At 47.5% G+C, this 15,000-nt stretch overlaps 3 protein-coding genes across 4 annotated transcripts in view; 2 read left to right on the forward strand and 1 right to left on the reverse strand.

Annotated features, from left to right (window-relative positions):
• The window catches only part of LOC134467743 (kelch repeat and BTB domain-containing protein 13), a 2,745-nt gene extending 444 nt beyond the window's left edge, over positions 1–2,301 (forward strand). Inside the window, exon 1 of the mRNA XM_063221630.1 lies at positions 1–2,301. This exon is cut by the window's left edge and continues 444 nt beyond it. Within this exon, the coding sequence (XP_063077700.1) occupies positions 1–1,294 (1,294 nt within the window). The 3' untranslated portion in view covers positions 1,295–2,301.
• afap1l2 (actin filament associated protein 1-like 2) overlaps positions 1–15,000 on the reverse strand; it is a 115,866-nt gene that overhangs the window by 43,783 nt on the left and 57,083 nt on the right. For both annotated transcript variants that reach the window (XM_063221627.1, XM_063221626.1), the window contains exon 4: positions 13,356–13,438. In XM_063221627.1, coding sequence (XP_063077697.1) covers positions 13,356–13,438 — 83 coding nt within the window. The remainder of the gene's footprint in view (positions 1–13,355; positions 13,439–15,000) is intronic.
• On the forward strand, positions 4,551–6,908 carry LOC134467742 (kelch repeat and BTB domain-containing protein 13-like). The gene is made up of 2 exons (XM_063221628.1): positions 4,551–5,601; positions 5,896–6,908. Exons 1-2 carry the CDS (start codon positions 4,908–4,910, stop codon positions 6,744–6,746), a joined length of 1,545 nt encoding a protein of 514 aa, XP_063077698.1. The 5' UTR covers positions 4,551–4,907; the 3' UTR covers positions 6,747–6,908.

The following is a 15,000-nucleotide window of genomic DNA, read 5'->3' on the forward strand; positions in this document are numbered from 1 at the left end:
GTTCCTGATTGCTCTGTCTGTTGTCCGAGGTGAACGGCCCCCGTTAGCTGATGCCGATTGCCTCATGCAGGCTGTGGAGTGTGCTGCCTTCCTCCAGGTGGAGGCGCTAGAGAGCCACCTGGCCAACATCTTGGACACGGACAACTGCCTGCTACTCTGCCAGGCCGCGGCCACTTTCGGCCTGCACAATCTCTTCAACAACGCCGCCACGTTCATCCGCGACTCCTACCGTGACCTGAGGTGGGCAGCGGAGGAGTCCTTGCACCCGGACATACTGAGCTACATCGAAACCATCACGCCAGCCTCTTTTATTGCCCTGGGCACCCACACTCCTTCCATGGAGATGCTCCACGATTCATACCGTACTGTGTGCCACCTGGACGAAGAGGAGGGAGCGTGGAGAATTCTTACCGACCTTCCTGTGGATTCAAGCACCTCTATGGCCGGTGTTGCTGTCTTGGACGGTCGGCTGTACGTTATCGGAGGTGTCGTGGGGGTCAGCAAGGTCACGGTGGACCGTGGATTCTGTTACGACCCGCAGACAAACTCTTGGACCGACATACCAGGTCCAGCTCAGTCCCGCTATGACTTCACCTTACTGGGGCTGGAGGGTAAACTCTACGCGTTTGGGGGCGAGCACGGCCGGAAGATCATGTCATCTGCCGAGGTGTTTGACGCGGCGACGGAAACCTGGTCCTTCATCCAGCACACCCCGAGACCCGTGGGAGGTGCCGCCGGGGCGGTGTGTCGCCGTAGAATCTTCGTGTGCTTCTGGAAGCCTCCCAACACCACAGACGTCTACGAATATGTGCCCTCCGAGGACGAATGGACGCTCGTCACCACCATGGTGCACCACCAAAGCTACGGCCACGGCATGGTCGCGCACCGTGACAACCTGTACGTCATGCGTAACGGGCCGAGCGACGACTTCCTCCGCTGCCTGATAGACTGCTATAACATCACCACGGGCCAGTGGAGCACCCTGCCGGGACACTACGTCAACAGCAAGGGGGCGCTGTTCAGCGCGGTGGTCAGGGGGGACTCTGCGTTCACCGTCAACAGATCCGTCACCTTGGAGTTTAGCGTGGCCCCGAACGGGTGGAAGAGGCGCAGGGAGATGGAGGGGTTCCCCAAGAGTGGGTCGCTGTGGACTTGTCTGCTGAGGATACCCAAGAAAGGATTACTGGAGGAAGAGGGGAAGGAAGAAGAAGCAGGAAGGACAGGCATCACGGAGGAAAACGGTGTACATGAAGTCAAAGAGAATGGCCTGGAGAACGGTGAAGATCACAAATAGGAGACTGGACGAAAAGCACATATACACACAGGAGGCACCTCAACGTTAGCCAGACCACATACTCCTAGTGACGCAACACCTTCAGCGTTGCTTCTAGACAGGCCAGGAGCAATACAAATATCATTTCTGAGCTCCAAACAATCGTGCACTTCTCCCATTTTGTCTCTGGAAGCAAACAACCAGTAGCAAACCCCGCCCCGGGTCAACCATACAGTTTTGGGAAATGTTAATTGTTATGCTCTTGGTCAGATCAAGTCTGGAGGAGATTTGAATACCAGGCTTCCTCAAGGTGGCAGAGACAGAAATATTGTTAAGCTAAAAATTCCTGGCAGACACTACTTCTACCTCTGCTGCTAACACAGGTGATTTTACTGATTAGCTCATGTACCTGGCTGAAGATGTGGTAATTAGGATCAGCTCCACCCTACAAAGACAAAGTGCTGTATAGTAACTACGAGAAAAAATTGAGAAAACTGAAACTGAGAAAAATGCCTTCAAAGGTTTGGTATTAGGTTGAATATTGTGGTTGTAGTTGTGCAAATTTAACATAGCATAACATAGCATAAAGGAGGTGTTATGAAGAGCATATTCAGTATAAACTCAATTTTGACCAAAAAATGTAGTTACTGGACTTTGTCTTTGTAGGGCAGAACTGTTTCATTGAACTGTCTGTAGCAAATATGTGTCAGTGTCTTTTACATTCTGCACACGGGTTGTCCGCCCCCACAAGGAAGCTTGCCTCCATCAGAGCAATGTCACACCTTGGACTCTGGGAAATGTGACCTCCTAATCGACGCTCAGGCCAAATAGATGACAGGACACACATCAAGGCTTGATAACAGTATTGATGAAGTAGCAGAAAATGGTCTGGTATAAGATGAGGGTCAAAAATAGATAGTTTCTTTATCAAAATAAGCCCTTCATTGTCTGAAGAAAATATGACGACAATTAAAAAATAGGCATAATTTGTAATATATGATTTTGTTGAATAAACCGATTTCTACATGTTTTATAGACCTTTCTAAGTGACTCAGAGTTTCTATGGCATTGTCCCAAGAATGTAATGCATGCACACCCACTGTGACCGGAGAGAGAAAAATGCAGTCATGCACACTTATCATACCAGAAAACAATGTTTAACCAATTCTGTTTAAAATGAATCATTAGATCATTTCAAGCTCTGTCCTATGGATGAATTTGAAATCTTTTCATGGAACAGTTACATGATAACTTAGTGATCACACACACACACACACACACACACACACACACACACACACACACACACACACACACACACACACACACACACACACACACACACACACACACACACACACACACACACACACACACACACACACAAGCACGCACACACACACTCACACACACACATACTCAAGCACATGTACACACACGCACATGCACACACACACACACACACACACAACGACAAACACGCACGCAAACACACACAGAGTCACAGATATGGCAGCCCAGTTGGCAGTGATTAACACAAACTAGCTGGCTAATGAAATTATCTTGCGGCTATACATGTCAACATTTTGCTGTGATGGCGGTTTCACTACTATATCCCATCCATAGCACATAGTACGTAATTGTAGACTAAATATCCAGGATGGTGGGTGGCAGTGGAGATTTCTCTGTTATGTACACTCTCATATACAGTAGAGTAGGGCTGCTGACAGCTTTGGCTGGGCCTGCGATAAAGTCATCTAAGAAGACCCCCACTCAATGCATACAATGTTGAGGACCCAATCCTGCCCCCCTCTCTCCAGTGGGTCACAACGCACCTTAGTTCATTTATCTCAAAAACTGACACTATTTTTGTACGCAGTGTAAATATCATGAATGGCATGGTAAAACGCTAATGCTAAAGTGTACAAGCCCACCAAATATGAATCACAAAATGGTTTGGCAGTTTCAAACATGCACACTAACAACATTAGCAGGATAAACCGTTGTAGTTTATGTCACTACAACAACAAAAGGACTTGAACACCATACCCACGTAATTTCTTCTTGTGGAAAGCATCATCTTTCCCATGGCACGCGAACCATAATACAGAGAGGGACACGTCCCAGTTATTTGAACCGAATTAGTGTGGCTACAGGAGTATAGGCCAAAGAAAATTCAGAGGGACTTTCCAACCTGTAACTTACATGTTCATAAACCATTAAAACGGTGTGAAAACATTATTTTAGGTTCGAAAACTGCTTCGCTTTGCTACTATCTACTGTACTAACAAGACAGCCCATGAGCTACTGTACATTCGGTTGCTATAGTAAGTGTTAAGAGTATTACACTATACATTAAACAAGGGTGTGTGTTTGTTAAATGGAGCGTAAAGCATTAGCTCAGACGGGCCACAGATTGCCCACACCCAGTGCCTCACCAAGTGTCAGGGTCGCGGCCAGCCGCCCCTGCCCAGCTTACTATGACCACTTGCAATGAGATCAGCATTGCTACAAACACAATGGTTTCTTTGGCTGTGTCTACACGTATAATGTAACACCGCACCTACTGTACTACATAGTGAATACGTACATACAGTTACACTTTGTTACATTTCAAAGCCAGCAAAGTGTACTTTCTCATTTAAGCTCTGGTATAGGTTTAGAACATAAGCAGCATCAGAGCAAAGACAGACAGGTGAGGAAAGGTAACTCTTTGACACTTGCTCTGGTGGGACCCTGAGTTACCCCCAGTATCTCACTGATGGCTCAGCTCACTGCTCAGATGACCAACTGATGAATTGTTCTGCTATGGGTGCAAATCATCCAGACAGGGAAGCCGACAGGGAGGACAAAGGGGTCAGCTGCCCCGGGCCCAGAGAGAAGGGGGGGGGGGGGGGGGGGGGCAGAATTGGGTCCTTACTACATTGCATGTATTGTATGAGGCGGCCCTGATTTTGTCCCGGGCCCAGCCAAAGCTGTCAGTGGCCCTGCATCCAGCACATGTGATACAGCTATGCTGAATGGTGGCTTTTTAGTGTAAATCTGACATCTTTTAGTGTAGTCTACATACAACAAAATATTCTTACAACTATTGAGGACATAATGTTACCGCCTGTAACAGAAAACCTAATTTATACACATGTAACAGGAATATTAGAGGATAAGAGTAGCTCTGATAGGTGGAGGCTGTTCACATTGCCGTATCAAAACAAAGTCATATGACCAAATGGCATTTTGAGGAGTAGTAATAAATCTATTCTTGACGAACTTGCCCTGAGCGAAGCACGGTTGTGTGGGCCTTTGGCAATGGTAGGTCCAGGTCTGATACGTCTGGCCTACTGACTGTCACTTCTATGTTTAGCTCACCTCTGGTACTGGTGCATAGGCAAACGCAGCAATGTGACAAGGCGAATTTCATTTCGTACACACACTCACGCACACACACCAACACACACACACACACACACACACACACACACACACCAAACACACATGCTTAACACCCCATCATTTACCGTGCTTCCTAACTGGAGGCCCCTGAAGACCCCTTAAAATTGGTCCTGGCAATCGCTCCCAGAGTTCCAAGTGTGGACGGCTTACTCGCACAGCTTGAAGGGGTATTTCCTCTCCCTTCATGGAACCCCCCTGCACCAGCTGTCCAGGGCATGGGACTGACACCGTGCCCCAGTTTGGTGCCTTGGAAATCGGAGAGGAAGAGAAGCCGGCAGGGGCATTGAGGATACGTGTGGAGGACTGCGTTTTCACAGTGGATCGCTCCCTGCTAGCAGCTAGCTTTGCGTATTTCCAAGGACTGTTCCGATCTGGAATGCGTGACAGCCAAACGGAAGAATTTTATCTGCAAGGTGGACTGCGTCCGGGTGGGTTCCAAGTTGCTCTAGCTGTGGCGAGGGGGGAACATCCTTCACTACCAGATGCTGATAGCCTACTAGAGGCTGTGGAGTGTGCTGCTTTTCTCCAGGTGGAGGCGCTAGAGAGGCACCTGATTGACCTCCTGGACACTGATATCTGTCTGCTATTGTGCCATGCAGCAGCTACGTTTGGCCTGCACAACCTCTTTACTAACGCGGTGACTTTCATCCGTGATTCCTATCGTGACCTGAAGGGGGCGGCGGAGGAGTCCTTGCACCCGGACATACTAAACTACATCGAGTCGATTACTCCCGCCTCCTTCATAGCTTTGGGCACACATACACCCTCGCTGGAGATGCTTCATGACTCTTTCCGCACAGTGTGGCACCTGGATGAGGACCTGGGTGCTTGGAGTTACCTGACTGACCTTCCAGTGCTTTGCAGCACCTCCATGGCAGGTGTGCAGAGGTGTCAAAAGTAAAAGTAAAAAAAGGAACACAGTTTCCTTCCAACACAAGTATCTTATCTGAGTAACCAGTAGACCTGTGTACTTATATTACGATCAGCTAACTCTGCACTGGTTAGATCAAGTTTGTGGTAGGCCCTTGTTGAGTTTTTCAGTAACAACAACACAGTTTAGCTATCTCATTAGGTACAATGGAGTAAATGGTGTAACTGCAATGTACTACCATGTGCTTGTGTTGTACTTACACCATGAATTCACTTTTACTTTACTTTTGAAACCTCGGCAGGTGTGACAGTGCTGGACGGTCGTCTGTACGTGATCGGGGGTGTCGTGGGGCTCAGCACGGTCACGGTGGACCGTGGATTCCGCTATGACCCTCAGACAAACACCTGGACGGACATACCTGGTCCCACGCAGTCACGGTACAACTTCACCCTGCTGGGCTTGGAAGGAAAGTTGTACGCGGTGGGAGGCGAGCAAAACGAGGTGACCATGTCGTCAGCTGAGGCTTACGACGTGAGCACGGCAACATGGTCCTTCATTCGGCACACCCCACGGCCCGTCGCAGGTGCCGCAGGTACTATATGCCGCCGCAGGATATTCGTATGTTTCTGGAAGCCACCGGCCATTACGGACATCTACGAGTACCTCCCGGCTCCAGACCAGTGGACCCTCGTCACCACACTGGTCCGTCCACAGAGCTACGGCCACTACATGGTGTCGCACCGGGACAACCTGTACGTCATGCGCAACGGGCCCTGCGACGACTTCCTGCATTGCTTGATCGAGTGCTACAACATCACCACCGGCCAATGGAGCGCCTTGCCTGGGCAGTACATCAACAGCAAGGGCATGCTCTTCACCTCCGTGATCAGGGGGGACTCGGCCTTTACCGTCCAGCGCTCGGTCAGCATAGAGTTCACCGTCAGCCCCAAGGGGTGGAGGAACCGCCGGGAGATGGCGGGTTTCCCCAAGAGTGGATCGCTGTGGACCTGTCTACTCCGGCTTCCCAGAAAAGGATTACCTCCAGAGGAGGTGGATAGGAAGGAGGATACGGAAAATAACGACGGAGGAAAGAACATTGACCTCCAACAGGAGGAGAAAGACCTTGATGATCACAAGCAGACATTGTTTTGACTCAACTCACCTTGTGTTTTGTCTTGTTTTGTGTTTGTCATGTCTGTGTGAGTGTTTTGTGTAGCTAAACAACACAGGAGCAGGCAAAATGAAGACATTTGTTCCATTCAGCATGGATTGGACACAGGGTCTTGGATAAATAAACACATCTGTTTAAGCTTTGTCAGGTTAGTCTCCGTGATTGAGAGATCCTATGGCACTAATACAAGAGAATGACAGCCCATCACTCAATCTATCCAATGGTTTCTCGCTCTGTTTTTGTCTTGCACACACAGTACACATAACTGGACAATGTACACTAAATTCCGCAGACTAAACACATGTACACAGTTCTGCATACTTACACAAATAACCTCACCGCACACACACACACCACACACAGCTGGATTCTGAGCAAAATGAAGTGAAAATACATGTGTGCGCACACACAACTACACACGGGCACGTGCACACACACACACACGCACGCACGCACGCACGCACGCACGCACGCACGCACGCACACACACACACACACACACACACATTTCCAGCAGTAGATCTGTGGCCTGCCTTTCACACACCTCCCAAACCGCTGCAGCAGCTGCTCTTGATCAGAAGCAGAACATCAGCACACACACACACACACACACACACACACACACACACACACACACACACACACACACACACACACACACACACACACACACACACACACACACACACACACACACACACACACACACACACACACACACACACACACACACACACACACACACACACACACACACACACACACAATCGCGCACATGCACTCATGCCTACACACTCACACGTGTGCGCACCGCGTACACACACGTACTGTACACACACATATGTGCACACACCTCTTCAGAGCCCCGTGCGGCAGCACCTCCCTCTCCATTCTCCTGCAGACCGGCTGCAGAGTTCAAAGTCATCTCTAAGGGGACGATTTAAACCCCGGCCCCCACCTCCCTGCATGCATGCTGGCCTGTCTGTCTGTCTGTTTGCCTGCCTCCCTGCCGGCCTGTCTGTCTGCCTGTCTGCATCCCTGCCGGCCTGTCTGTCTGCCTGTCTGCATCCCTGCCGGCCTGTCTGTCTGCCTGTCTGCATCCCTGCCGGCCTGTCTGTCTGCCTGTCTGCCTCCCTGCTGGCCTGTCTGTCTGCCTGCCTGAATACCGGTCTGGTCTGTCTCCCTACTGGCCTGGTCTCTCTGTCTGTCTGCCTGCCTCCCTGCATGTATGCTGGCCTGTTTGTCTGTCTGCCAGCCTGTCTGTCTGCCTGCTGGCCTTGTATGTCTGTCTGTCTCTCTGTCTGTCTATTTGTGTGTCTGCCTGCCTCCCTGCATGTATGCTGGCCTGTTTGTCTGTCGGCCAGCCTGTCTGTCTGCCAGCTGGCCTGTTCTGTCTGTCTGTCTGTCTACCTGCTGGCCTGTCTTTCTGCAAGACTCCATTTCTCACCTTCCCTCCTCCATTGGTCTGTCCATCCTGTCTCTGTGCTGGTCTGTCTGTCCGCTTGTCTGGACTGTATGTCTGTCTCTCTGCCTGCCTGCAAGCCTCTGCTTCTCACCTTTAGGCCAGAAAGGCCTTCCCTGCTCCATTGTTTCTCTTTCTCTGTGTCTCTCTCCTCCCTTTCTTCTTCTCTTTTCTATACTTCCTCTCCATGTCTTTGACACACTTTCTCCGCATCTCCCTGACATTAGGAATGCGTCATCAACTTTCCTCGTAGCATACGTCTCTCATTAAGTCCACTCCCCTCCCTCCAAAAACACCTTTCTCTCCCTCCTCCGTCCTTCTCAGTCATTCGCTCTTCCTCTCTTTTTCCTCTCGCTGTCTCCAATTCACTTCAGTCAACCCTTTCTCTCTCTCTCTCTCTCTCTCTCTCTCTCTCTCTCTCACACATTCCCTTTTATCCCCTCTTTTTCTCTGGTTGCTGTCGTTTTCCTCCGCCTCTCTCTCTCTCTCCCTTTTATCACTGAGTAAGGGCAGATTAATTCTGCCAGCTTCCTGGTTGCTGATTGCCAGGAGTATTAAAGCGTTTGGGATTAACAAGCTGTCAGCAAGTCAGCAGCTTTCCCCCCTCCTTGCTAACCTGTGAACACAAGCAGGCCCGCCGATAGAGGGGGGATAAACAGGTTAGTTACCCTGGGCCCAGGGGAAGGGTGGGGGTTGGTGGTGAGACAGAAATGGGACCTCATTACCTTACAGAGCTGGCCCGGGACCAAAAAAAAATGTCCCAAGCATCTTTGCGCTAAATTGTGAACCAGTCAAAAAACCCAACAGTATCGGCCCCTGAGGACTGTCGGCCCACCAGAACTGCACTGCATGCCAGATGACCAGTCCAGGCCTGTTACATTGTATGTATTGAGAGGGGGGCCCTTTCAGATGACTTTGTCCCGGCCCCGGCCAAAGCTGTCAACGGCCCTGTACGCGAGATGGGAAACAGGAGGCGTTCTGGTGATTTGCAAGCGTGGTCCATAAAAGAACTGACAGCAGAAAGGAGAACAAGGCAAAGTGATGGAGAAAGGCAGATGGGAGGCAGGGAAGTGTGTGTGTGTGTGTGTGTGTGTGTGTGTGTGTGTGTGTGTGTGTGTGTGTGTGTGTGTGTGTGTGTGTGTGTGTGTGGTGTGTGTGTGCGTGTGCGTGTGTGTGTGTGTGTGTGTGTGTGTGTGTGTGTGTGTGTGTGCGTGTGTTTGCGTGTGTTTGCGTGTGTGTGCGTACACGAGTGTGTGTGTGTGCACGTGCTTTTGTGTGGGTGTGTCTGTGTGTGCGCACGTGTGTATTTGTGTGTGTGTGTGTGTGCGTGCGCTCACGTGTGTTTCCAAGCGTGAGAAGCAGATAAGGCTAATGCCTAGTGTATTGAGGACAGATGTGCTACTAAGCACAGTAAACGAGCCCCTCCAACTGCAGTAGGCCCGGCCTGAAGGTGTGGACTCTACTGAAGTTTACAATCAAGGGTGAAGACAATGCGGGGGTGCTAGGGCCTCTGGACCTTGGGCCCTCTGGTATTGGTGTTGGGGCCCTATCATGAGTTTAACAGCCCTCTATTTCTACCAAATCACTGATGCCTTGTCATTTTACATTACATTACATTACACTCAGCTGACACTTTGTATCCAAAGCAACTCACAGGTTTTTAGGTACAGGGTATTTGGTTACAGCCCCTGGAGCAATGTGGGGTTAGGTGCCTTGCTAAAAGGCACTTCAGCCATGGAGCCAACACAATTGATGCCATAGGTGACCAACACTCATTCTGCTTGCAGACTGGTACAGTATGTCAATGCTGCCAGAGACAACCATAACAAAAAATGACAATCAGACTCATCTCATCAACCGTGGCCTGGTGGTTAAAGGTACACTGTGCAGGAAATGGTCAAAAAAGGTACTGCAACTATGCTGCTCATTGAAACTGTGTCGCCTATTGCCAAATTTGATCTTTACATGATAGTTCACTTAGTAATAAACTTTTTTTTTCTAGTATGGCCCAAGTGCAGTCATTTTTGCAGCTAAAAATGGCTATTCCTGGAAATTCAAAATGGCGGACCATGGAGAAGGTCCCCCTTTTCATGTATGAAAAATTGAATTTTCCCAGTACTTCGAATTTGATGCTGGTGGTAAGTATTCATGAAAAAGGTAACATTAGTGAATGGGTAGCATGAATTCTAAAAATAAACTAGAATGGGCATTCGGTAGAGCGCAAACCTTCGCCTACGCCACTTATTTTTTTCTGGCCATCTTCAGAGTGTGGGGCGTAACATTCTCCAAATTTTGGTGTTAGTTTCATTTAAATTGGACCGGAATATCGTAATATTACATATTTGGCCCAGTCTTGACCTCTTATTCAATTCCGCATGCACACGTTGTTCTGGCATATAGTGCTTGGCAAAGAAAAACGTTTTTGACCTTTTCGTGACCTTGACCTTTGACCTTTGACCCAATCACTCCCAAAAACTAATCAATTGCTCCTTGGGTCATGACCAATCATCCCACTAAATTTCATAAAAATCGGCTCAATTTACGTTTTTTGACCTTTTCGTGACCTTGATCTTGACCTTTGACCTTTGACCCAATCACTCCCAAAAAGTAATCGATTGTTCCTTGGGTCATGACCAATCATCCCACTAAATTTCATAAAAATCGGCTCAGTTCTGTCTGAGTTATACGAAGTACAAACAAACATTTTGACCTTGACCTTTGACCTTTGAACCAATCACTCCCAAAAACTAATCGATTGTTCCTTGGGTCATGACCAATCATCCCACCAAATTTCATAAAAATCGGCTCAGTTCTGTCTGAGTTATACGAAGTACAAACAAACAAACAAACAAACAAACAAACATATTAACAAATAAATAAATAAACTAGAATGGGCACTCGGTAGAGCGCAAACCTTCGCCTACGCCACTTATTTTTTTCTGGCCATCTTCAGAGTGTGGGGCATAACATTCTCCAAATTTTGGTGTTAGTTTCATTGAAATCGGACCGGAATATCGTAATATTACATTTTTGGCCCAGTCTTGACCTCTTATCAACCTCACACGTTGTTCTGGCATATAGTGCTTGGCAAAGAAAAACGTTTTTTGACCTTTTCGTGACCTTGACCTTGACCTTTGACCCAATCACTCCCAAAAAGTAATCGATTGTTCCTTGGGTCATGACCAATCATCCCAGTAAATGTCATAAAAATCGGCTCAATTTACGTTTTTGACCTTTTCGTGACCTTGACCTTGACCTTTGACCCAATCACTCCCAAAAAGTAATCAATTGTTCCTTGGATCATGACCAATCATCCCACTAAATTTCATAAAAATTGGCGTTATTTACGTTGTTGACCTTTTCGTGACCTTGACCTTTGACCTTTGACCCAATCACTCCCAAAAAGTAATCGATTGTTCCTTGGGTCATGACCAATCATCCCACTAAATTTCATAAAAATCGGCTCAGTTCTGACTGAGTTATACGAAGTACAAACAAACAAACATATTCACAAATAAATAAATAAATAAATAAATACACGGCGGGCAAAACATAACCTTCTGGCGAAGGTAATAAATAAATAAATAAATAAATAAATAAATACACAGCGGTCAAAACATAACCTTCGCCGACTTTGTCTTGGCGAAGATAACAACAAAACATCTCACACAGTGTCCCTTTAAGGAGATGGGCTTTAGATGAGAGGTACAAATAGTTGTGGTTGTGTGCTGGTGTTACTGCCTGAGACGATGTCTTTTTGTGTTCTTCTTTGTCTTCGCTGTTGTTGTGAGTGTGCGTATGCTTGTGGTGTGGAGAGTGGCTGTACTGAGGTGACCCAGTTCACACAGATGTGATGTTCGGTGAGGAGCCTTGGCCGTGTGTTAGGTGCTCCATGAGTAGTCAAACTAACACAAGCCAAGTAACACATAAAGCGTCTTACATGTGCACACATGCACGTACACACACACACACACACATGCCAAGTAACATAAACTGTCCAAGTAACACAAACTGTCAGATACACACATGTACTAAAACACACACACACACACACGCACGCACGCACGCACACACACACACACACACACACACACACACACACACACACACACACACACACACACACACACACACACACACACACACACACACACACACACACACACACACACACACACGCACGCACGCACGCACACACACACACACACACACACACAGTCACATATTGCCTTAAAATAAGCATTTGGTGCGTGGCGTGCGACAGCCTCAGCAGACAACAGCTCCATGGGGAAGAAGATGACTCACAACCAATACAGACAAAATACTTTTGGAAGAAATGAATACAGTATTTGGCTTGAAAATGCTGTTTTCTCTTCATCTGTCCTTTCCCCCAACATAGCCTACTCCAACATCGTAACAATGTGGGACGTGACACGGCAGCATGTTCTTAGTACTTTTTTAAATGAAGAAATATACATTGTAATTTATTAATGAATTGAATGGTACCTACTTGAGAAACCAAAGGATGCCGTCACACGTATTTTCCTTCCACTGTCTCATCACTACACTACACTAAACGTAGGCCCACTGTTAACAGCCCAAGTCTTCACATGTTATAAACCACACTATCTGTCCTCTCTGTTGCATTTTGGTTGAATCTGAAGGTCCTTCAGACCCTTGTGTGAGCTCACAAAGCAAAGACTGGAAAAACATAAAGGTCAGACGAGAGTCAGGCTAGGTGATGCATATCTTGATGATGTGACAATGTTTATGTTTATGCTTTGGTGATATGCAGATGGTCGCCATGGAAAGGAACTTTTTATTTGGTGTTGTGATGGTGATTTGGTAAGAAATGTTAAGGTCTTTGCACACCAACGTTCACACTATCACAGAGCTAGAAGGAATCAACAACTATCTGCAGGATATAGTGAGTGTGTGTGTGTGTGTGTGTGTGTGTGTGTGTGTGTGTGTGTGTGTGTGTGTGTGTGTGTGTGTGTGTGTGTGTGTGTGTGTGTGTGTGTGTGTGTGTGTGTGTGTGTGTGTTTGTGTTTGTGTGTTTGTGTGCGTGTGTGTGCGTGCGTGCGTGCGTTTGTGTGTGTGTGTATGAGTGCCAACATGTAGTACTCACAGATCTGGGCGGAGGGAGCTCGGGCAGGCTCTTGTGGGGTCCTGGGGTGTACTTGCCATTGGACTCTGGCTCTGATCTGTGTTCTGGAAAAGATAACAGCCATGTTTGTATGCAGATATCATAAAATGCAGATATGTTTTATCCATTTACTTGTAAAGATGACATGTTGATAAAAATATAAACCATTGTGGGTGCATTTTAGGTCCCTAAAGTGGACTTTTTTAACAGCAGGGTTTTGAAATGCACATTCTAAAACCCTGTGGTAACACTTTATTTTAGGGAAACATCTATAAGCACTAATACATACATAAGTAACTTGTAAGGCATGTACTAAGCAAACGCTAAGGCCTTCTAGGTCCTTACTAAGGTTAAATTGGTAATAAATCCCTTATTGTGCATGAACAAGACATTGGCGAATACACGCCTAACAAATGTTTGATTTTGCTTTGCACATGCCTTACAAGTTACTTAGACAGGAACATTGTATGTATTAGTGCTAATAGATGTATCCCTAAAATAAACTGTTACCAACCCTGTTTATGTGTAAACCAGAGGCCAAAAGCATTACTTTTTCAAAAATATCCACATAGGTGTAAACCGCTTCTAAACCTCGTGCACAGACTGATGGATTTACAGACAGTACAAGAGTAATCATAGATGGCTACCTAGCCCTCTGTCCAGTGGTGGATGTGATGTTGTCTGTTGGGCACCACATGCAGGCAGCCCAAAACAATGCAGGGGGGGGGGGGTCACACAGAGAAACGGACAAACAGGTAGACAGAGAGACAGTCAGACAGAGACAGACAGACTGACATGTTCATTGTGATGCCTAGCCCAATCCCCTCTGGTGGACCTGGAATGATAGTGATGTAAGGACAAAAAAGAGAAGGAAGGATGGAAAGAACAGGTACGCAAGGCAGAAAGGGTGGGGGGGGAGAAATAAACAAACAAATAAAGAAAGCGAGAACAATACAGCAAGAGAGAGAGAGAGAGAGGCTGAGAGAGAGGGAGATAGCGAGAGAGAGAGAGAGAGAGAGAGAGAGAGAGAGAGAGAGAGAGAGAGAGAGAGAGACAGACAGACAGACAGACAGACAGACAGACAGACAGACAGACAGACAGACAGACAGACAGACAGACAGACAGACAGACAGGCAGACAGGCAGACAGACAGAGACAGAGAAAGCAGGAGAGGGACCGAGACAAATCCATGTGGTGTTGGCTAAGTTCAGACTTAGTTGGTGTCGGTAATGTCTAGTCACAACAGGCTCATTATTAGCATGACACATGGGACTGAACTGTGTGTGTGTGTGTGTGTGTGTGTGTGTGTGTGTGTGTGTGTGTGTGTGTGTGTGTGTGTGTGTGTGTGTGTGTGTGTGTGTGTGTGTGTGTGTGTGTGTGTGTGTGTGTGTGTGTGTGTGTGTGTGTGTGTCTGTGTGTGTGTGTGTGTGTCTGTGTGTGTGTGTGTCTGTGTCTGCGGGCGAGTGTTAATGTGTGTGTGCATGTATGTGTGTGTTCGTCTGCATCTTCCACTATAGACAGGTCATTAGCTGGGAAAATTAGGCCTTTCGTCCTACCGCACTTTTCTCTGTGGATTACTGACCAGAAGCCCTATTGGAAGAAATTAAAACATGGGGCCACGCCAATT

The sequence above is a fragment of the Engraulis encrasicolus genome, chromosome 17 (assembly GCF_034702125.1).
Source record: "Engraulis encrasicolus isolate BLACKSEA-1 chromosome 17, IST_EnEncr_1.0, whole genome shotgun sequence".
Lineage (NCBI taxonomy): Eukaryota > Metazoa > Chordata > Actinopteri > Clupeiformes > Engraulidae > Engraulis > Engraulis encrasicolus.